The 25,314-nt window shown below is 45.0% G+C and overlaps 1 protein-coding gene across 1 annotated transcript; it reads right to left on the reverse strand.

The window, feature by feature from the left end:
* Positions 1-4,062: 4,062 nt before the first annotated feature.
* On the reverse strand, positions 4,063-24,853 carry LOC124126808 (probable G-protein coupled receptor 139). The gene is made up of 2 exons (XM_046490334.2): positions 24,738-24,853; positions 4,063-6,954 (listed from the first exon to the last, which is right to left on the reverse strand). The coding sequence occupies exon 2, from the start codon at positions 6,916-6,918 to the stop codon at positions 5,770-5,772; it is 1,149 nt and encodes a 382-aa protein (XP_046346290.2). The 5' UTR covers positions 6,919-6,954; positions 24,738-24,853; the 3' UTR covers positions 4,063-5,769.
* Positions 24,854-25,314: the final 461 nt, after the last annotated feature.

A 25,314-nucleotide genomic window follows, 5' to 3' on the forward strand; every position in this document is an offset into this window, starting at 1 on the left:
TTAATGATAAACGTGTGAGTTAGCGAGTGAGTGAGTATGGTTTTACGCCGCAATATCACGGCGGGGGACACACATTGTACCCATGTCAGGAATCGAATCCAGGTCTTCGGCGTGACGAGCGAACGCTTTAACCACTAGGCTACCCGACCTCCCCTAAACGTGTGTAGACAACACAACATGTTTCACCTGATAGAATTCATGTCACTGGAAATTGAGATCATAATATAACTGAAAATTTAATGTTCCCTTCCTTTGAAACTGAACATTATTCCCTTTGCTCCGTAAGGAACACTAAAATGTCCTGGCAAAAATAATGATTTGGACCCGTTAAATTTCTCATTCCAAAACAGTAAAATCATAGGACAGCCTATTGGGCGTGTGTTCAGTCTAATCGACCAACAGTAGTCATCTTACAATGCATGTGAGAGTAAGTTTTGTTTTTAGCCACTTTTAGCAGTACATCATGATAACACGACGGGGATATGTTGTATTGTACATCCGGATTACTCCGATTATATCATAAAAGAAGCGACACAACCCTTTCTACAGTCACAAGAAACGCCTGTTTCCGACTGTACCAGGAGCATGTGTTCATGAACTGCTTTCAGATAGTGATGATGCCAGGTGTTCGCGAAAAGGTAAGTGAATCATGCCCAGCGGTGGCACATGTCACAAGCACATGCAAAGGCAAGGCATGAACAAAGGTACATGATCATATGCTGGAGTGTAGAATAAAGCCGCCAATTCATGTCCTCAAAGATACAATTCATGTACTTACACTTCATCAGTAATCATATGGTTGTTCTGCTTCCGGTTCCGCATCTGCGCAGGGCCTACAGGCGCACTGTAGTGCCGCCCATTGTCGCCATCTTAGTTTACCCCCCGGTCGGGAAGGGCACGTGAACTCAATGTAGCGGAACCTCCTCGCGTGGGGCTTGCAGCACGTGCAGTGTTCCACCATCTCCATGACTTGGTTGTTGTACCGCCATTCCGGAACATTACGGGAGTGACAGGTCCCCCGACACGACACCGTCACGATGGACTTTGGGGCACATCCGGGAAAGCGGATTGTGGTCATGCGCAGTTGTTGGCGGCATGTTTCCTGTGCGGAGTAATATTCATGCCTATCTGCACCACTCTCCGGAAGCATGACGTCAGAAGACGTTACGTGCAGCAGACATACAAGGAACGCACTCCGTACCAGCAACATCCTAGATATTCAACTTCCCATAACAAAATCTCAACACTACTTTTATACGTCTTTTGTGTTAGCTTAAAGAGCTGCAACGAACTTAAATATCTACCTGAAGGTGACCATGCCGTGAATTATCCGTTTATACCACGTATTGTAATTGTCAGGCGGGTGTCTGGTGGAGCCTGGTGTGTATTGCGAACTGCATGGGGAGGTATGTAGTCTTCATGTAGACGACTTGTTAATGTGCCTGGTCGTGTGCGTTATTGTATAACATGCATACACAGGTCCAGAATGCCCCCTTCGAATCACCTTTGACAACAATGGCTGTTATATTAATTATTTCTCATTGATAAAATAATGTAGATCATGTGGGCCGGGAAAGCAGTCGTCACTTGTCCATATTGTCACATAGCTGGAATACTGCTGAGTGCGGCTATAAACAACACTGAAGACACACATGCAATGTTATACAATCAACAATTGAACATTTATTATAAAAAGCAGTAGCTTTACAAATCAACATGAATTACTGCAAGCTATTACAATGACAGTTATACAATAGAGGACAAAATTCAAAGGTAGCACAATTACAATGAAATAACCGACAAGATTAGTGGCAATAGCAAAAGAATTTATGGCTGGACATCCAAGGTGAGAAGATGATCTTAATACAACCGAGGGTCTCTCTCTCTCTCTCTCTCTCTCTCTCTCTCTCTCTCTCTCTCTCTCTCTCTCTCTTGATTGTCACGTGATTTCCTGTAAGTGACATTGAAGAGTTGTAGTATCGATCAAAGCAGAATTAGGGTGATTATGGTGTGACGCCGACTTGACCATCATTCCAGAATATCACGAGTATACCAGAAATGGGCTTCACAAATTGTACTCATACCCAGGGAATGAAGCCCAGGCATTCGGCGTGACGAGCGAACGCTTTAACCAGGAGGCTTCCTCATCGTCTCCACTGTGATGATAAAGTCATCATTAGCCCGTTATTGATTAAGTACTCTGAAACACCGGTCATTCAGTGAAAGACACAAAGAGAAGACTGGCTGAGACGGCATGCACTTAACACACAGCTATCGACAATACATGACCTGTTAGAGTAATGGCAGACCGCGGTGGACGCTCAGATAAGAGATAAGATAATATATGACTTCAATATCCAAATGGAATTTCATTTTGACAGCCATCTGGCCATCAACAAATTAAATACCGTAAGCTTTATGGACTCGCTATTTTAGTTCTGCATCTATTCAGTGATGTTTGAGTGCATCAATAATCTACCAGTTGTCCTTCTTGGTGCCCTGATCGGGGCAAGCCACGTTGTTACACAAGGCACTCAAGTACCTTAGCAGTGTTGTCATTAGATGCATGGAGGGAAAGAGAGGAAGGGGGCGCTGAGTGGAGGCGCTGTGTGTGTGTGTGTGTGTGTGCGTGTGTGTGTGTGTGGGGGGGGGGGGGGGGGGCTACTTCATATATTATCACTGAAGGGGTCGTTGTCAGCACGACTACTACAGATATGTACCCAGGTACGTTGCTGTATACCCTAGCCAAAATCAGAAACGTACCCCAGGACGAGTCCATTCGGCATTGCGCACAGCGCTTGACCGGTTCCTTTCATAATGCTTACTCACTTCGCCTCATTTAGAATTTCGGTGTACTTTGGAAACATACGGAAACACTTGGGTATTTTGGATAAATGAAGTTTGAAATAAAAGTATTGACATAGTCTGCACTGTAACATTTACAACCTGATGTGTCCAAGCTTCACCAACTGTCCTGTTATAGAACGCTAATCAGTTTCAACATCACGAGATATAACACAATGAACATTGTATTATTCAAACACATGTTCAATGAAACAGGAATGTACTCTAATGTTCCAATTCTTGCAGATCCTAGATTTACAGTTTTCTGACCATACAAAAACTGAAACTACTTGTTTATTAAGACTGCCATGTTCAACTTCCTTTGTGAAACAAGCAGGGGTAACCAACCCATGGCTCCACTCGCAGCAGCCACAGACGTGTACTTGCCAACTCCAACAAAGTACTAACATGCCCTATTCTGGATTCTAGGTATACACCGTGTATACCGTAGCTGCGCCGTCGGTGATAACTGGTAAAACAACCGAATTATATAATTTACTGAAAACGTTATATGGCATATCACCCATAGCTTTACATTTAGGGATAAAAACACCAAGAGCCCTAGTGGCTGATTGCGTGATTGCTTTGCTACAACTTTGTGGTATAGATGTCCCTTCAGCAATAAACCCAGACTTGTGTTTAATCACAACATCCACGACAATGATACCCCAGCTACATATTGCGGAAATACTAGGACCCGACTGATTGGGGAAGTGTGTCACATTCGACTCTCCAGCATTGACATTCATTTTGTTTCTACAGCACCACAAATTCCAGCAGTTCAGCAACCGTCCAGACATCTTCCCGAGGCAAGAGAGCTAACTGACTTTAAAAGTCCAGTTTCCACCCTTGCCGAACTAGGCTGGAATTACTGGGCTCGATCGTTGCGCCACCAGTGGCTATTACAAATTATGTCCCTTCTCAGCCTCTCCTATGGACCAATCAGATTCCACCTCTCGTATCACTTGCGTTTACTTCACACGAAATGGTGGCGCTCAGTCAGGACGATCTGCTCGATAATCAAGATCTATATTGTGATAAAACAGGTCTTACATCGCGAAATGCATCAAATCACGTGAGCACCTTATTTAAAAACATGAAAAGATTTGGAAAATATCTGCTGACAACGAGTTGGCGGTGCACATGCTTTGCAAATCCTGCAATCGATCGAAATCTGCACGACAGTTTACGAACCGGATTTTGATTTCGGTGCGCGATTTTGATTGGACTATGCATAGACTCGTTAGTCCAGACAAAATGTAACTCCATAATACCAGCCTAGCTCGGCAAGGGTGGAAACTCGACTTTTATAGTCAGTTTACTCTCTTGCCTCGGGAAGATGCCGTCCAGCATGCAGTGACGACAACCAGACAACAGAATACATAGACGGTCATTGTCAACAGTCAACCTTTACCGAGTTCCTAAGGTACGAAATAAATCGTTGATGTAGATATTAAATAACACATAATACAAACACTCTGTTTGACTCCACAGCCTACACTAAACTGGTCAGTGTAAAAGCCGTTAATCCTCACACAACTAGACACATTGTAGTATTTTGCGTGTAGAGCATTTCTCATGTTTCCCGTTAGCCCCAGACCGTCCAGTTTCTTCCACAACATATATCTATTTACCGAGTCATAATTCTTTTAAAAAACAACCTGAATACGTCGGAGTTTTCGATGAATAAATAAACCTGTATAGGTAGATACGTTTAAAGTTTTTTAGAACACTTGCATAACACATGTGACATGTGACCCTCAATGTGCCAAGTGCACATTTCATGGAGTTTTTTTTATATATACTGACGGAAAAAAAGTTAAACAACTTAAATTGTTTTCATATATCTAAAACTTTACTGTATCCCATTGGAAATGTCTGCATATGACGCAGGTGTCGTTTTGATTAACTGTCTCTGAAAGCTTCAGGGCGGTTTTGACAGCAACACTGTACGTTACTCCTGATTGTCGCAAATACCTGGCCATACCACGTTAAGGGGCACGGGAGGTAACTGAAAGGTGGCCAAATAACTGGTGTCGGGGAGCCCTCACAAAATGTCATTTGATACCTGCTTCAGTTTCTGTATTTTGATATGTATGTCACTGTCAACAAAAGTAGCTGTTTTTCCCCTTATTTTTTTTAACTTTTCTTATGGAAATATATTATAAGTGGTGCTTAACTTTTTTAAGGCGCATATATAGTTACGTCTTGTTGCTGCTGACTCTAGTGTACGCGGGTCACCTGACACTGTCTTGTGCCCGCCAGTGTTACGTCACTTCATCTGTGACACCGGAACTGTATATCTCGTGTAAATTCGCACCGGATGTACCTCGGACACCTCATTTTTGTGGTGTTATTTGTCTCCACATTGTTAAATCACCGTATCTGTGACACCTCTTTTCTGTGGTATTAGTCGTCCACACATTGTTAAATCACCCTATCTGTGACACTTCATTTCTACGGTATTGTTCGTCCACACATTGTTAAATCACCGTATCTTTGACACCTCTTTTCTGTGGTGTTACTTGTCTATACATCATGAAATCAGTATTTCTGTGACACCTCATTTCTGTGGCATTAGTCCTCCACACATTGTTAAATCGCCGTATCTGTGACACGTCATTTCTGTGGTGTTACTTGTCTATACATCATGAAATCAGTATTTCTGTGACAACTCATCTGTGATATTATTCGTCTACTCATTGTTAAATCACTGTATCTGTGACACCTCATTTCTGTGATGTTACATGATGAAATCACTGTATCCGTGACACTTCATTTCTGTGTTTTATTCGTCTACACATCGTTAATTCACTGTAGCTGTGACACTGCATTTCTGCGGTGTTACTTGACCTCTGCAGACATAGGAGGACTTCAGGGGCAGACCCTTATCCCAACCCCCGCCCTACATCTGGGGGCCACGGGTCAGCTGCTCATTGGCAGCTCATCCTCTCTCACCGTCGATGACCTCTTGGTGTTGGTGACGTAAGTGCTGCCACGTCGCTGACTCAAAACCGTCTTCAGGAAGTGGAACCGGAACTGCCTGGCCGCGAAGAAGTACAGGAAGAAGTTGATGGCGTGGTTGGAGTCGGCGAACATGGAGGTGAGCACATCCACGAGGCGATGTCGCACCTGCTCCATCGGAGACTGCGGAGGGTCCCCTGTGATGATGAGGATGACGGCACAGCGAGGGATGGTGAGGATGACAAACACTATGGTTACGCTGATCAGCATGATGGTGATCTGGGTGTCATGGTTGCCAGAAACCCTCTGTGGTTTCTTGGAGACGTCCCTCTCTACGGTCAGCTGGCGGCGAAGTTTGGATGACGTCTGAATGCTGCGGACGATGAGGAAGTTGAACATGATGAGGACGCTGCAGGGGATGAAGGCGTAGACGAACGCGCTGATCCAGTACCACGTGTCTGCGGTGAAGTGTCTGTAGTCGGGGGAGTAGCTGCAGCCATGGACAGCGTTGACCATTGTCCAGAAAATATGCATATGTAAGATACAAAGGAGGCTAAATAAGACGACGGTGAGGACCAGGGCGCGACGTAGAGTCCAAATGCTGGCTACTCTTAGAGGAAACCGGACAGCCATGAACCGTTCTGTCGCCATGGCAACCAGTATCCAATTAGAAAAGGCAGCTGTGACGAGTCCAAAGAAGCACATGAACCTACAACCAGGTACTGAGAAGGCATTGGGGTGGTGCAACAGCTCCATGAATATTGTTTTGAGGATCAGAGCGACGTTGTCTACGGTCGCTAACACGGCCACGTAAAATGTGGCTGACTTTAGTCGTGACATTCTCAGAATGGTCACAATGCTAGCGAGGTTGCCAGGGAAGCCAAGAACCAGGATGAACCACATGTAATATCTTTCCACATTGCCTATAACAGTTAAAGTGTAGACATATTCTTCGTTTGACGTCAGTGGTGTGCCTTGTGACGTCATGTTGACGTCACTGTAGACAGATCTGACTTTCCAATCCAAGCTGCTGTTCCCGGTGTCAACGTGTGTGGTCAATATGTTGACAGGGGATGACAAAGAGCTCCCTGTTGTGTAAGGTGACGCCATCTCTACGCCAACAGCAGGTTGGCCGTTTTACCCCATCTGAAACAGAATATAGATATCTTATTTTACAAACAAACTCAACAATTTAAATGTTATTTGTCTCACATCATCCCACAAGCTGAAGGGTGATTAAAGGCGCAACAGCTTGCTATACAGAGTTGCGTCCCTTTGTTTGTGCTGATCTGCAAAGAGCATGGGTTCGAATCCGTTCTTTTTTGGTAAAGTGTTTGAGAGAGTTGTATTTAAGCATCTTTATAACTACTATAAATACCAGTCCGGCTTTCAAAAAGGCCATTTCACTGTCCATCAATTAATTGAATTGTATAAGCAAATGTGTATATCTTTAGATAATAAAAGAAATATTGCATGTTTTTTTGCGATGTGTCAAAAGCATTTGATCGTGTATGGCATAGAAGGCTTATGTACAAATTAGAAATGTAAGGTATAAAAGGGAATTTACTTGAATGGCTGTCTAGTTACATAAGCAATCGTACTCAATCAGTGTTTGTAAGCTCTGTCCATGCCAAGGATTTTGAAGGCTGGCGTTCAACAGGCGTCGGTGTTAGGTCCCTTTTTATTCATTGTATTTGTTAACGACATTGCTGATGAACTAGATTGCATAACAAGACTCTTTGCTGACGATACAGCACTCGGCTTTTCCTTCACCAGACAATCAACTTGTTTAATCAACTCTAAATTTAAATCTGTGCAAGCTGTGTTACTGGGCAAAACGCTGGTTAATTAAATACAACCCAGATAAAACAGAAGAGGTTATACATTGCCCCAACTTATGTTAAAGACATTGTACCAACCACTGTAGGTTCACATATATCATATAATTTAAGAAATTCGGACACTATTGAGATTCCATATACTAGATTAAAACACTCAACGTGTTCTTGTCTTCCATCAACTGTAAGGTTATGGAACACTATTCCTGCAGCAGGTAGAAATTGTACATCTACATCCCAATTCGAGACATACATACAAAAAGTTAAATTATGATTTATACAGAATAGAGATAAAAATCGATCCAATATGTCAATATGGTAATCCATGTGAAAACGCATATCATTATTTATTAAAGTGTCCATTGTACGTCCACCAATGAAAAACTATATGTTAATAATAATTCGGGACATTTTACAGAACGCCGTGAACAAAAATGTTAAATTAGATTTAAGTTTGATGTTAAACGGAAATGAGATTTGGGTAACACTTTAATGTACATATACCAGTCTCTCTTTTGTACATTTCTTGTTATCTTTACACTCATCTTCTTTTCTGTTTTCCTTGTATATGATTTACTGTACAAGCTTTTGTAAATACCATGGAGAGGGAGTCCTAAGTTGGATAACTTGTTCCCAATCGATTTCAATCTGAATAAAATATGTTTAAATCAAATCATCCGTGCTTCTCCCTGACTTAATTCCTTACTACGACGTGTTGTATCTCTCTACGTTCAGAAAACAAATTTAAAACTAATGTCCAAAAGAAACGATACCACACATTTTTCTAAATATTTTATTATGAAGAGTTAATTTTCGTCTGAAAAGGTATTTTTGCGTATCCTACGTTCCAATCCTACGTATTCGGTCGATAAAACCGGGAACATTTGATCAATTGAGAAAAAAGGGTGCAATTTGCACAAATGACGTTCCGTCCCGTAACACGGAATGCACGTGCTTATCTTCTGTGTAAAACTGCTGACCCGACACGTTGGGATCACAGCAACAAAGAGCACACAAAAGAAATGCCACGTTTGACAGCGATTGGAGACCAATTGCTCCATAAACATATGAGTCATGTGAGTAAATATGGGATTTTCAGTGGTCGTTCATATACTCTTCCCCACTATGTTGCCTTTTACTCCCAATGGTACCTGTATCGGCAGACAATGGGGTATGGTAATAGTCTGGCGCTGTCCGTGTTATGTCCATGTCAGTCATACGAGAAGGGTGTGTCCGTGTTATGTCCATGTCAGTCATACGAGAAGGGTGTGTCCGTGTTATGTCCATGTCAGTCATACGAGAAGGGTATGTCCGTGTTATGTCCATGTCAGTCATACGAGAAGGGTGTGTCCGTGTTATGTCCATGTCAGTCATACGAGAAGGGTGTGTCCGTGTTATGTCCATGTCAGTCATACGAGAAGGGTGTGTCCGTGTTATGTCCATGTCAGACATACGAGAAGGGTATGTCCGTGTTATGTCCATGTCAGTCATACGAGAAGGGTGTGTCCGTGTTATGTCCATGTCAGTCATACAAGAAGGGTGTGTCCGTGTTATGTCCATGTCAGTCATACAAGAAGGGTGTGTCCGTGTTATGTCCATGTCGGTCATACGAGAAGGGTGTGTCCGTGTTATGTCCGTGTCAGTCATACAAGAAGGGTGTGTCCGTGTTATGTCCATGTCAGTCATACGAGAAGGGTGTGTCCGTGTTATGTCCATGTCAGTCATACAAGAAGGGTGTGTCCGTGTTATGTCCATGTCAGTCATACAAGAAGGGTGTGTCCGTGTTATGTCCGTGTCAGTCATACAAGAAGGGTGTGTCCGTGTTAATGTCCATGTCAGTCATACAAGAAGGGTATGTCCGTGTTATGTCCATGTCAGTCATACAAGAAGGGTGTGTCCGTGTTATGTCCATGTCGGTCATACGAGAAGGGTGTGTCCGTGTTATGTCCATGTCAGTCATACAAGAAGGGTGTGTCCGTGTTATGTCCATGTCAGTCATACAAGAAGGGTGTGTCCGTGTTATGTCCGTGTCAGTCATACAAGAAGGGTGTGTCCGTGTTAATGTCCATGTCAGTCATACAAGAAGGGTATGTCCTTGTTATGTCCATGTCAGTCATACGAGAAGGGTGTGTCCGTGTTATTTCCATGTCAGTCATACGAGAAGGGTATGTCCGTGTTATGTCCATGTCAGTCATACGAGAAGGGTGTGTCCGTGTTATGTCCATGTCAGTCATACGAAAGGGGTATGTCCGTGTTATGTCCATGTCAGTCATACGAGAAGGGTGTGTCCGTGTTATGTCCATGTCAGTCATACGAGAAGGGTGTGTCCGTGTTATGTCCATGTCAGTCATACGAAAGGGGTATGTCCGTGTTATGTCCATGTCAGTCATACGAGAAGGGTGTGTCCGTGTTATGTCCATGTCAGTCATACGAGAAGGGTGTGTCCGTGTTATGTCCATGTCAGTCATACAAGAAGGGTATGTCCGTGTTATTTCAATGTCGGTCATACGAGAAGATTGTGGATAACTAAGACTATTCCAATCAGATTTACAAATTCTACATTAATTTGCGTCTGAATGTCACATTCAAAGATTAGCCTGTGACAAGGCAGTGCTTTATCAGAATACAGAATAATTACTGAAAAATCTACTCATTTCCTGATGCCCGACGTTAAGCTATTAATGGTACACAATACCTCGTTAAACTGTAAATATATTTTATAGATACAAATAAAAACAAAATATAAGAATTATTGAACTTATAGCTACAATACACGTTTGTTCCTTTTGTTTAGTGACGTGTGTATATCCCTTCAGAATAAGATGACTCCATATTACTCTCTAAACATTAAACATTCACTCACTCCAACTCCTGATCGCAGGCTCGCTAGGGGGAGGGCAGCGTGAACACTTTGCTCGGGTAATTGTTCTGCCTTCAGGAGACGGAAGCCCAGGTCGTTACAACAGAGACAGCCAGATGCAACACCGAGATGCGGGTGAAAACTCGATGATGTATGCTTATCCTGTTAAAAGTGTTCAGTCTCTGAGTGCTTTATTTCCTCACGGACAGGAACCTGGAGTCTCTCAGGATGCCTTCCAGCTCAAAGTGGTAAAACCGTGTTGTTACGTTTGATCAAACAAACACAATTTACGTAAAATGCATTTCGTTTCAATCACTGGAACACTTTTTTTCTGACGCGCTATTTGAAAACCTATGAAATGCGATCGTTGGACATTTGGACTACTTTAACTTAAAAGAGTTAAAAAAACATGGAGTGTTGTATATAGTGGCGTGAATAGGACTATACAATTTCTCAATAAACCGCTATTTAAAATAGCATGCGTAATGGTCAGGATGAACGAAGGAGTACATGCCACGGTGTTAAAACGTCATGCCAGGTAATGGCTTATAATATAACTAATATAATAAATCAATGTCATCCGGGTCACTGACTGAAGCACGTCACGTGTCATCCCATTCTCTGACTGTAGCACGTCACGTGTCATCCCACTCACTGACTGTAGTACGTCACGTGTCATCCCACTCACAGACTGTAGTACGTCAAGTGTCATCCCACTCACAGACCGTAGTACTTCACGTATCATCCCACTCACTGACTGTAGCACGTCACGTGCCATCCCACTCACTGACTGTAGTGCGTCACGTGTCATTCCACTCACAGACTGTAGTACGTCACGTGTCATTCCACTCACTGACTGTAGTACGTCACGTGTCATCCCACTCACTGACTGTAGTGCGTCACATGTCATCCCACTCACTGACTGTAGTACGTCACGTGTCATTCCACTCACAGACTGTAGTACGTCACATTTCATCCCACTCACTGACTGTAGTACGTCACGTGTCATTCCACTCACTGACTGTAGCACGTCACGTGTCATCCCACTTACTGACTGTAGCAGATCACGTGTCATTCCACTCACAGACTGTAGTACGTCACGTGTCATTCCACTCACAGACTGTAGTACGTCACGTGTCATTCCACTCACAGATTGTAGTACGTCACGAGTCATCCCACTCACTGACTGTAGCACGTCACGTGTCATTCCACTCACAAACTGTAGTACGTCACGTGTCATTCCACTCACAGACTGTAGTACGTCACGTGTCATTCCACTCACAGACTGTAGTACGTCACGTGTCATTCCACTCACTGACTGTAGTACGTCACGTGTCATCCCACTCACTGACTGTAGTGCGTCACGTGTCATCCCACTCACTGACTGTAGCACGTCACATGTCATCCGATTCACTGACTGTAGTGCGTCACGTGTCATCCCACTCACTGACTGTAGTGAGTCACGTGTCATTCAACTAACTGACTGTAGTACGTCACATGTCATCCCATTCACTGACTGTAGTACGTCACATGTCATCCCACTCACTGACTGTAGTACGTCACATGTCATCCCACTCACTGACTGTAGTACGTCACATGTCATCCCATTCACTGACTGTAGTACGTCACATGTCATCCCACTCACTGACTGTAGTACGTCACATGTCATCCCACTCACTGACTGTAGTACGTCACATGTCATCCCATTCACTGACTGTAGTACGTCACATGTCATCCCACTCACTGACTGTAGTACGTCACATGTCATCCCATTCACTGACTGTAGTACGTCACGTGTCATCTCACTCACTGACTGTAGTGCGTCACGTGTTATCCCACTCGCTGACTGTAGCAAGTCACATGTCACCCCATTCACTGACCGTAGTGCGTCACGTGTCACGGTTTGATACCAGTTATCTCAAATGGGTTTCTCACCCAGGGGTGTATAAGAAACATACTTCTCCTCCTCATCAACACAATGTGACAGCTACATACTCAATCTATCATCATCACTAATCATTAATAACGTATTCCCCTATTTCTGACATAATTATACTTGTATTAACGTATATGCGTTGTTAATTACTTCCTCTCGTACACTGAAGTAACACAGGGTCACAAGGATCACCTCATATATTCCAAGAAATCTGTCAGGGCACGTGCACATTAATCCTTCTCGCTTTAAAATACCTTCAAAATGGCCATGGGAAGGTCTTTTGCGCCCACTCGTAATGCAGGTTGCTGAAGCTGGTAGAGGGATGCTTCATAACCTTAAAGTCTAAAAGGTCGCCGCCCACTCGTAATGCAGGTTGCTGATGCCGGTAGAGGGATGCTTCATAACCGTTAAGTCTAAAAGATCGCCGCCCACTCGTAATGCAGGTTGCTGACGCTGGTAGAGGGATGCTTCATAACCGTTAAGTCTAAAAGGTCGCCGCCCACTCGTAATGCAGGTTGCTGACGCCGGTAGAGGGATGCTTCATAACCTTAAAGTCTAAAAGGTCGCCGCCCACTCGTAATGCAGGTTGCTGACGCCGGTAGAGGGATGCTTCATAACCGTTAAGTCTAAAAGGTCGCCGCCCACTCGTAATGCAGGTTGCTGACGCTGGTAGAGGGATGCTTCATAACCGTTAAGTCTAAAAGGTCGCCGCCCATTCGTAATGCAGGTTGCTGATGCCGGTAGAGGGATGCTTCATAACCTTAAAGTCTAAAAGGTCGCCGCCCACTCGTAATCCAGGTTGCTGACGCTGGTAGAGGGATGCTTCATAACCTTAAAGTCTAAAAGGTCTCCGCCCACTCGTAATGCAGGTTGCTGATGCCGGTAGAGGGATGCTTCATAACCGTTAAGTCTAAAAGGTCGCCGCCCACTCGTAATGCAGGTTGCTGACGCCGGTAGAGGGATGCTTCATAACCTTAAAGTCTAAAAGGTCGCCGCCCACTCGTAATGCAGGTTGCTGATGCCGGTAGAGGGATGCTTCATAACCTTAAAGTCTAAAAGGTCGCCGCCCACTCGTAATGCAGGTTGCTGATGCCGGTAGAGGGATGCTTCATAACCGTTAAGTCTAAAAGGTCGCCGCCCACTCGTAATGCAGGTTGCTGACGCCGGTAGAGGGATGCTTCATAACCTTAAAGTCTAAAAGGTCGCCGCCCACTCGTAATGCAGGTTGCTGACGCCGGTAGAGGGATGCTTCATAACCGTTAAGTCTAAAAGGTCGCCGCCCACTCGTAATGCAGGTTGCTGACGCTGGTAGAGGGATGCTTCATAACCGTTAAGTCTAAAAGGTCGCCGCCCACTCGTAATGCAGGTTGCTGATGCCGGTAGAGGGATGCTTCATAACCTTAAAGTCTAAAAGGTCGCCGCCCACTCGTAATGCAGGTTGCTGATGCCGGTAGAGGGATGCTTCATAACCTTAAAGTCTAAAAGGTAGCCGCCCACTCGTAATGCAGGTTGCTGACGCTGGTGGAGGGATGCTTCATAACCTTAAAGTCTAAAAGGTCGCCGCCCACTCGTAATGCAGGTTGCTGATGCCGGTAGAGGGATGCTTCATAACCTTAAAGTCTAAAAGGTCGCCGCCCACTCGTAATGCAGGTTGCTGACGCTGGTAGAGGGATGCTTCATAACCTTAAAGTCTAAAAGGTCGCCGCCCACTCGTAATGCAGGTTGCTGACGCCGGTAGAGGGATGCTTCATAACCGTTAAGTCTAAAAGGTCGCCGCCCACTCGTAATGCAGGTTGCTGACGCTGGTAGAGGGATGCTTCATAACCTTAAAGTCTAAAAGGTCGCCGCCCACTCGTAATGCAGGTTGCTGACGCCGGTAGAGGGATGCTTCATAACCGTTAAGTCTAAAAGGTCGCCGCCCACTCGTAATGCAGGTTGCTGATGCCGGTAGAGGGATGCTTCATAACCTTAAAGTCTAAAAGGTCGCCGCCCACTCGTAATGCAGGTTGCTGACGCTGGTAGAGGGATGCTTCATAACCTTAAAGTCTAAAAGGTCGCCGCCCACTCGTAATGCAGGTTGCTGATGCCGGTAGAGGGATGCTTCATAACCGTTAAGTCTAAAAGGTCGCCGCCCACTCGTAATGCAGGTTGCTGACGCCGGTAGAGGGATGCTTCATAACCTTAAAGTCTAAAAGGTCGCCGCCCACTCGTAATGCAGGTTGCTGATGCCGGTAGAGGGATGCTTCATAACCTTAAAGTCTAAAAGGTCGCCGCCCACTCGTAATGCAGGTTGCTGACGCTGGTAGAGGGATGCTTCATAACCGTTAAGTCTAAAAGGTCGCCGCCCACTCGTAATGCAGGTTGCTGATGCCGGTAGAGGGATGCTTCATAACCGTTAAGTCTAAAAGGTCGCCGCCCACTCGTAATGCAGGTTGCTGACGCCGGTAGAGGGATGCTTCATAACCTTAAAGTCTAAAAGGTCGCCGCCCACTCGTAATCCAGGTTGCTGATGCCGGTAGAGGGATGCTTCATAACCTTAAAGTCTAAAAGGTCGCCGCCCACTCGTAATGCAGGTTGCTGATGCCGGTAGAGGGATGCTTCATAACCTTAAAGTCTAAAAGGTCGCCCCCCACTCGTAATGCAGGTTGCTGATGCCGGTAGAGGGATGCTTCATAACCTTAAAGTCTAAAAGGTAGCCGCCCACTCGTAATGCAGGTTGCTGACGCTGGTGGAGGGATGCTTCATAACCTTAAAGTCTAAAAGGTCGCCGCCCACTCGTAATGCAGGTTGCTGATGCCGGTAGAGGGATGCTTCATAACCTTAAAGTCTAAAAGGTCGCCGCCCACTCGTAATGCAGGTTGCTGACGCTGGTAGAGGGATGCTTCATAACCTTAAAGTCTAAAAGGTCGCCGCCCACTCGTAATGCAGGTTGCTGACGCCGGTAGAGGGATGCTTCATAACCGTTAAGTCTAAAAGGTCGCCGCCCACTCGTAATGCAGGTTGCTGACGCTGGTAGAGGGATGCTTCATAACCTTAAAGTCTAAAAGGTCGCCGCCCACTCGTAATGCAGGTTGCTGACGCCGGTAGAGGGATGCTTCATAACCGTTAAGTCTAAAAGGTCGCCGCCCACTCGTAATGCAGGTTGCTGACGCTGGTAGAGGGATGCTTCATAACCGTTAAGTCTAAAAGGTCGCCGCCCACTCGTAATGCAGGTTGCTGATGCCGGTAGAGGGATGCTTCATAACCTTAAAGTCTAAAAGGTCGCCGCCCACTCGTAATCCAGGTTGCTGACGCTGGTAGAGGGATGCTTCATAACCTTAAAGTCTAAAAGGTCGCCGCCCACTCGTAATGCAGGTTGCTGATGCCGGTAGAGGGATGCTTCATAACCGTTAAGTCTAAAAGGTCGCCGCCCACTCGTAATGCAGGTTGCTGACGCCGGTAGAGGGATGCTTCATAACCTTAAAGTCTAAAAGGTCGCCGCCCACTCGTAATGCAGGTTGCTGATGCCGGTAGAGGGATGCTTCATAACCTTAAAGTCTAAAAGGTCGCCGCCCACTCGTAATGCAGGTTGCTGATGCCGGTAGAGGGATGCTTCATAACCGTTAAGTCTAAAAGGTCGCCGCCCACTCGTAATGCAGGTTGCTGATGCCGGTAGAGGGATGCTTCATAACCGTTAAGTCTAAAAGGTCGCCGCCCACTCGTAATGCAGGTTGCTGACGCCGGTAGAGGGATGCTTCATAACCGTTAAGTCTAAAAGGTCGCCGCCCACTCGTAATGCAGGTTGCTGACGCTGGTAGAGGGATGCTTCATAACCGTTAAGTCTAAAAGGTCGCCGCCCACTCGTAATGCAGGTTGCTGATGCCGGTAGAGGGATGCTTCATAACCTTAAAGTCTAAAAGGTCGCCCCCCACTCGTAATGCAGGTTGCTGATGCTGGTAGAGGGATGCTTCATAACCTTAAAGTCTAAAAGGTCGCCGCCCACTCGTAATGCAGGTTGCTGACGCTGGTGGAGGGATGCTTCATAACCTTAAAGTCTAAAAGGTCGCCCCCCACTCGTAATGCAGGTTGCTGATGCCGGTAGAGGGATGCTTCATAACCTTAAAGTCTAAAAGGTCGCCGCCCACTCGTAATGCAGGTTGCTGACGCAGGTAGAGGGATGCTTCATAACCTTAAAGTCTAAAAGGTCGCCGCCCACTCGTAATGCAGGTTGCTGACGCCGGTAGAGGGATGCTTCATAACCGTTAAGTCTAAAAGGTCGCCGCCCACTCGTAATGCAGGTTGCTGACGCTGGTAGAGGGATGCTTCATAACCGTTAAGTCTAAAAGGTCGCCGCCCACTCGTAATGCAGGTTGCTGACGCCGGTAGAGGGATGCTTCATAACCGTTAAGTCTAAAAGGTCGCCGCCCACTCGTAATGCAGGTTGCTGACGCCGGTAGAGGGATGCTTCATAACCGTTAAGTCTAAAAGGTCGCCGCCCACTCGTAATGCAGGTTGCTGATGCCGGTAGAGGGATGCTTCATAACCTTAAAGTCTAAAAGGTCGCCGCCCACTCGTAATGCAGGTTGCTGACGCCGGTAGAGGGATGCTTCATAACCTTAAAGTCTAAAAGGTCGCCGCCCACTCGTAATGCAGGTTGCTGATGCTGGTAGAGGGATGCTTCATAACCTTAAAGTCTAAAAGGTCGCCGCCCACTCGTAATGCAGGTTGCTGATGCCGGTAGAGGGATGCTTCATAACCTTAAAGTCTAAAAGGTCGCCGCCCACTTGCAATGCAGGTTGCTGATGCCGGTAGAGGGGTGCTTCATAACCTTAAAGTCTAAAAGGTCGCCGCCCACTCGTAATGCAGGTTGCTGGTGCCGGTAGAGGGATGCTTCATAACCTTAAAGTCTAAAAGGTCGCCGCCCACTCGTAATGCAGGTTGCTGACGCTGGTAGAGGGGTGCTTCACACACACACACACACACACACACACACACACACACACACACACACACACACACACACACACACACACACACACACACACACACACACACACACACACACACACACACACACACACACACACACACACACGCACGCACACACACGCACACACACACAGCGCCTCCACTCAGCGCCCCCTGCCTCTCTTTCCCTCCATGCATCTAATGACAACACTGCTAAGGTACTTGAGTGCCTTGTGTAACAACGTGGCTTGCCCCGATCAGGGCACCAAGAAGGACAACTGGTAGATTACTGATGCACTCAAACATCACTGAATATATGCAGAAGACTTTTTGCACTTAAAAAGCAAAGTGCATGAACGTGTGTGCGCGTGTGTGTGTGTGGCTGCTTGTCCTATTCCGGACTGATGCCGATTTATAGTGCTAGCACACTCAGATACCATGCCACAGTTTAACATGAATACCCCTCTGATCTGACCAGTCTTTTAGCCCCTTAATGCCGATCGCCAGACAGGGTAACAACAAGTACCATCTTTTAACGTCTTTTGGCATGAGTTTTTTACATAGAGTTAGTACTGAGATAGGGAACACATGACGTTGAATAATGTCATTACATAGAGTTAGTACTGAGATAGGGAACACATGACGTTGAATAATGTCATTACATAGAGTTAGTACTGAGATAGGGAACACGTGACGTTGAATAATGTCATTACATAGAGTTAGTATGGAGATAAGGATCACATGACGTTGAATAATGTCATTACATAGAGTTAGTAGTGAGATAGGGAACACGTGACGTTGAACAATGTCATTACATAGAGTTAGTACTGAGACTAAGGAATTAAATTCAGATCTCGTACCAAGCATCAGGCGAGGAATCTCTGTATGCCCTTTTGCCCGCCATGTCTGCAGTGTATAGGCACGCAATGGTGCAGGACAGCTCCACCGACACGTATCAGGAACAACAAACTCCTTGCACATTCCTACGTCACATCTAATCTTGATTAGGAAAAGGCTTTACCTTTGTTTTTGATACTGCTTGTCACACAAAACTGTGTTGAAAGAAGGACATTGCCTACCAATAGAACATGGGATCAATTAAAGATTTAAACTTGGCTAAGTTTGCGATCAACGATGAAAAATAACCAGCCTACCTGAGGGAAGCCACCCTAGTAGCCCTAACCCTTACCCTAACCCTAACCCTAACCCTAACCCTAACCCTAACCCTGACCCTTACCCTAACCCTGACCCTGACCCTGACCCTGACCCTGACCCTGACCCGATGAAAATTCACCAGCCTACCTGAGGGAAGCCACCCTACTAACCCTGACCCTGACCCTGACCCTGACCCTGACCCTGACCCTGACCTTAACCCTGACCCTGACCCTTCAACTCTATAACCTCCTGGGAAAACACTGAGATCAGAAGAGGACCAGCTGATTGCCACGTGACTTGAAAACAAGCGGCCAGTAAACACCTGTGGAACTCTGTTCCATCTGAACTGAGATCTGTCCGGAATACTGATTTCCCGCAGACTTTTGAACATTCATATCTGTTTAAGCAGGCGTGTGATTCAGTGTGTGGTGGAGCTCAGTAGCAGTAGTAATAGTAGAAGCAGTAGCAGTAGAAGTAGTAGTAGTAGCAGCAGCAGTAGTAGTAGTAGTAGTAGTAGTAGTAGAAATAGTAGAAGTAGTAGCAGCAGCAATAGTAGTAGTAGCAGCAGTAGTAGTAGTAGTAGTAGTAGTAGTAGTAGCAGCAGTAGTAGCAGCAGTAGTAGTAGTAGTAGTAGTAGCTGTAGCTGTAGCTGTAGCAGAAGCAGTAGCAGTAACAGTAGCAGTAGAAGTAGTAGGAGCAGCAGTAGTAGTAGTAGTAGCAGTGGTAGTAGTAGTAGTAGTAGCAGTAGTAGTGGTAGTAGTAGCAGTAGTGGTAGTGGTAGTAGTAGTAGTAGTGGTAGTAGTAGCAGTAGCAGTAGTAGTAGCAGTAGTAGTAGTAGTAGCAGTAGTAGTAGCAGTAGTAGTAGCAGTAGTAGTAGTAGTAGCAGTAGTAGTAGCAGTAGTAGTGGTAGTAGTAGCAGTAGTAGTAGCAGTAGTAGTAGTAGTAGTAGTGGTAGTAGTAATGGTAGTAGTAGTAGTAGTAGTAGTATTTTCTGAAACATGTATGCAATATTCGTTTCTTGTGCAGTTGCCACACACCGGACACAGTCTTAAGCCTTAGTTTACAAGTTAAACAAATACGGAACCGGAATTGAATTTAGCTAACAAGAAAACTCGACGTCAGGACATTGTTGTATGAACTGGTTGGCAATTGACAATTATGATATGCTCAGTGAGCCACATATCAATACCAATACTGATTACCATACACAGTTGCTCCGCATCCTCGGGTCAGCCTATTATTCCTGCATGTAGTTTTGTCTTTCAGAGCAAATAACCTTATTGAGAACCACCCTAAGGAATATACAACTGTCCATTTGTGTGGCGGTCAATTATCGCGTCACTCATTCAACTCTCAGTGGCCTGATTGGGTGAATGAAATGATTACGATACATCTACAGAAACAGTTTATCTGACAGTCGATCTGCAACTGCCACACGTGAAGAGTGACAATGGAGTAGCAGCAGCAGTAGTGCCCCCCCCCCCCCCCCCCCCCCCCCCGGAACAACTAACTATCCCTTGTGACCACACTCACTCACTGACCGTCACATCCAGGAGAAGGGCAGACAAGGGGTTGATTGTAGGACTTTGCACCGCATTGTGATGTGCATTGTTCTAGTGTTTTGTATGTACTTTATACATTGTATATGCAAACCTTGGCTGACCTACGTCTGTCGTTCAGTGTGTACATTGAATTTAAAGAGGCCTTAGTCATACTACAGACGTTTACTTTATTTGCAGAACCATTCTCGATGACACGTCCACGCAGATATAAAGATTAAATAGTGGTGAAACGTATATGAATGGTTTATGTAAGTTATGCTTTGGAACAACCAGTATTTGAAATGATAATTAAAATATGTACTAAAAATGTGTACATTTCTTGTAGATTACTCTAAAACTTATTCTAAGTGTCATTTTAAGAAGCAAGACTAAGCTCGCAGAATTCATATTGTCCCGATTTCAGACATGTTGTCACTTCTGAGATAGGCGGTATAGTTCCTCCCTCAGGTGTGTCGTGTTGTAGCTATTCCCGATGTGTCGTGTTGTAGCTATTCCCGATGTGTTGTGTTGTAGCTATTCCCGATGTGTCGTGTTGTAGCTATTCCCGATGTGTCGTGTTGTAGCTATTCCCGATGTGTCGTGTTGTAGCTATTCCCGATGTGTCGTGTTGTAGCTATTCCCGATGTGTCGTGTAGTAGCTATTCCCGATGTGTCGTGTAGTAGCTATTCCCGATGTGTCGTGTTGTTGCTATTCCCGATGTGTCGTGTTGTTGCTATTCCCGATAATTTAATTAGTCCTTGTATCGTCACTGTTGGAGATAATTCATATAGTCACGATTACAGATAATTCGGATGATTCAATTCAGAACACTATACTCTGTCACAGATCAATGGTACAGTTCTTTAATACTTTTCATATCTCTCTCCCTCACCAAACACACACACACACACACACACACACGCACCGCACCGCACCGCACCGCACCGCACCGCACCGCACCACATCACACACACACCACACACACACACACACACACAAACACACACACACTAACACCGCACCGCACCGCACCGCACCGCACCGCACCGCACCGCACCACACACACACCACACACACACACACACAAACACACACACACTAACACCGCACCGCACCGCACCGCACCGCACCGCACCGCACCGCACCACACCACACACACACCACACACACACACACACAAACACACACACACTAACACCGCACCGCACCGCACCGCACCGCACCGCACCGCACCGTACCACACCACACACACTAACACCACACACCACACAAACACGGAAAACTGCTCCGAGGTGTAAAATTGCCACCTGAGAGACTGAACACGCATACACATCCCAACCCACCTTCCCTGTCTCCCTGGCGGCAATGTGCCGTTACTTCGAATTCTCTATGACCGCCAATGTTGACAGCCCCGGTCCCACCTGTTGGTGAAGACGTACCCCAACGTAGACATGTTTCAAGGTTGACTTTCTGACATGCCACGATGTTTCAAATTAAGCAATGTAAGCTGGTTATACTAAGTTGTAGGGGTCGTTCATGTCGTTGTTGATCACGTCAGTGTTCAGCTCAGAGGCCTGCCCCCATGACCCGTCTCTTGATCATAAGTCAGGCAAGGTTCATCTCTGGGAAAAAGTATTTAACAGTTGCAGCAACTGTCATCACTTAGGGAAACTTTGTAACGGGTATTATAATTGCCAATATAGCGTGTTTCCACATCATCATAGAGTCGTCTTGTTTCAAAGTGATCTCTGGAAGTCGTTTTATTAGATTACCAGCTGTCACATATACGAGATTGACACTGCTGACTGTCAGTAAACGGTTCAGAGTGAAAGCCCAGGAAACGAAGATGGCAGAACATTCTCAGTGACCTGGCTAATACATGTTCTATTGAATAATCGTCTCTGATAATTACAGACTCGCATACAGGGCTTTGGATGACACGGATATAATGTAGACTGATTAACAAAAATACCTCCAGCTAGCATACTTGCACACATGCTTACGACTGTCGTAGTTACGATACTTTAACACAGGCTTACGACTGCCGTAGCCGATATATTTTAACACAAGATTACGACTGTCGTAGCTACTATACTTTTAAACAGGCTCTCGACTGTCGTAGCTGCTATTCTTTCACACAGGCTTACGACTGTCGTAGCTACTATACTTTTAAACAGGCTCACGACTGTCGTAGCTGCTATACTTTCACACAGGCTTACGACTGTCGTAGCTGCTATACTTTAAAACAGGCTTACGACTGCCGTAGCTGCTATACTTTCACACAGGCTTACGACTGTCGTAGCTACTATACTTTAAAACAGGCTTACGACTGTCGTAGCTGCTATACTTTAAAACAGGCTTACGACTGTCGTAGCTACTATACTTTAAAACAGGCTTACGACTGCCGTAGCTGCTATACTTTCACACAGGCTTACGACTGTCGTAGCTGCTATACTTTAATCTAAAGCGGCAAAAACCTCTCCATATTCATAAGGAATATAATAGTCCCCCCCCCCCCCCAAGCAAAAGACAGGTGAATGACGTGGACGGGATTCGAACCTCTGACCTTCCCTTTACCGGGCACACCCAGTCTGCATGCAAGAAGAATTCAGAGAGTGACAGAGGACTTTCAACTCTTTTTGAAACAAATTGGAGAGTCTGTTGACAGCCCAATGTTCAAAATGAGCATTTATCCGGCACTCGAACCAATGAATATGATTGAAATCATAGAATATATACAAATGTACTATGAATCTGGAAACAACTTGTCATTCAGGGTATAAAATCACAGAACCGCCGCTGACTTGAAGAGGTTTGATTCAACTGCCGTTGACAGAAGATAGTATGTTTATAGCAGCGTGCTTCTTTCTCAATCGTCGGTATACATTTTGAAATAATGGTACAAATATATACAAAATGCTGAGTTGGGATTATCACAAATTCAAAAGTATGTTTTGCAATAAAATAGAGCACGATCGAAATCGGGTGAGTGTATATCAAGTCCGTTCTCCTTCCCAGCATACCTTGCGGTTCACTTGGTACTGCGACAGAGGGACACTTACATCTTGGTCTTAAAATGTTCTCTACGTTTGACCAAGAACTTACATAAACTTGGTTTGATTTGTTTGTAGTGCATGCTATAATTTGTTGGTGTCAAACTATAACCCGCTGTATGACTGGGCCTCCTTGTCTCTTTGTCTCTTTGTGGTTCAACGCCGCGCTCAGCAATATTCCAACTATATGATGGCGGTCTGTAAATAATCGAATTGGGATACGATGACAGGCATCGACCACGTCAGCGAGCCTGATCACCCGATCCCGTTAGTCGCTTCTTACGACAAGCAAAGTCGCCTTTTACAGCAAGCATGGGTTGATGAAGACCCGGATCTTCACGCGTCGCGCTTCCTTGTCAATCACTCCCCGTGTCACCCAGTGTTCACAAGCTGGGGGCGATGGGGTAGCCAGTGGTAAGCGTTCGCTTGCCCAGATGGGTACAATGTCTGAAGCCCATTTCTGGAATTGCTGGAATATTGCTGAAAGTGGCATAAAACAATAATCACTCACTTATAATAGCTTCAGTCATGAGGGACCCTCTCTACTTGTGCTTACTCTCCATCCAATGCTTACTCTGTGTCCGTGTCTTCGTGTGTGTAAGTGTACCATCTGGCCAACTTCATGCAAATATTCAGAAAGACGGGACGGACAAGAGCCAACTTCTCGCCGGTGTAATGATTGGACAACGAGTGAGTGAGTGAGTGAGTGAGTGAGTGAGTGAGTGAGGGAGGGAGGGAGGGAGGGGGGGGGGGGGGGGGGGCGAGTTAGTTTAGTTGTTTAGTTTAACGCCGCATCAGCAATCTTGCAGCTTTTCGCGGCGAGAAAATGTCTAATCTGACCATAAGTGATGCTGGAAATCACTAAAACCTCAGTCCAGATCACATTCAGACAACCGTTAGGAGCTTTTACTTATTAATATAATAACTAGAAAGTAAACAAATACAAATAAGATTTTGTTGTCAATGCATTTTACTTGGAAATATCTTACTTAATTTTTCAAAGGCATCAGTTTTCAGAAAAATGCTATTGCACAGAGATCAAACACTGCATGGTGTGTCTCCGCTCTTGTTGTTCTTTGAACTTCACTACAGTACGATTTTGTTGTTGATTTTTTAGATATTGTAAAGAAAATTTAGATGTTTATAATACTACCTGCTCAGATAATTCTAAATAATTCATCAATGTACAGTAACTGTTAGTTCAATAAATAGCCGAAGTCAGCGTATGTAACCACTGTCAGCTGAAATGTGGGTAACTGGGCTATATTCTTTCGCACAAATACATTTGACTCGTGTCCCCGGAATTAATTTATCTATTGAATGCTGAAATTCAGTTACAAAAGGTTTAAGTATTTGCCAGCTTAAAAACATAGATAAGTGTAATAATCGTTTTGTAACATGACATGTTATTTACCTTGGACGTCAAACCATGTTGTAACCATAAGACCCATTTATATGTGCATGTAGCCAGGTGTTGTTGTATTTTACATTCTCACTATCATAATATATCAGTGTCAAATTTATAAATCAGCTTCCGTTCATATGAACTTAACCAAAACAACAACAACAAAAAATGCATAACTACAACAGTTCCTTACCTCGCTGAAAGTCCTTAGGGCGCCGCGCCTGCATGCAAGTTTACAGCACTGCCGAGGGTATGTCCGTGCTGGTCTACTCTCAACTGTTAACACAAACGACTGTACATAGCTTCCCTGCTGATGCCAGACACTAGCCACGTGGCCACTGAGGCGTCACAACCACGGACTGCTGGGATATATGTGTGTAGCAGAACAACACAGCACACGTTCCTGCATGTATCGGTTTCTGATTTGTGATATTGACAGCCCTGGTGTAAACCCCTTGGTGCAGGTGTGCATAAATCTCGACTGACCGTCATATTAACATCATGCTACTTCAATCTAAACCTTCAAATGTATATCGGCTTTTTACATAAATCTGCTGTTGATGTTATTCTCTACCTGACAATGGGGATGTCATCCTTTAACGAGTCATTGATCCTACTATACATCGGTCATTGATCCTGTACAAAAGTCATTGATCCTATATAAAGGTCACTGATCATATACAACGGCCATTGGTGCTACATTAAACTCATTGACCCTATCCAACAGCCATTGATAAGATGCATCGGTCGCTGATCCTATGAAACGGACA

The sequence above is a fragment of the Haliotis rufescens genome, unplaced genomic scaffold, assembly GCF_023055435.1.
Source record: "Haliotis rufescens isolate VD_foot unplaced genomic scaffold, xgHalRufe1.0.p SCAF_10, whole genome shotgun sequence".
NCBI classification, from domain to species: domain Eukaryota; kingdom Metazoa; phylum Mollusca; class Gastropoda; order Lepetellida; family Haliotidae; genus Haliotis; species Haliotis rufescens.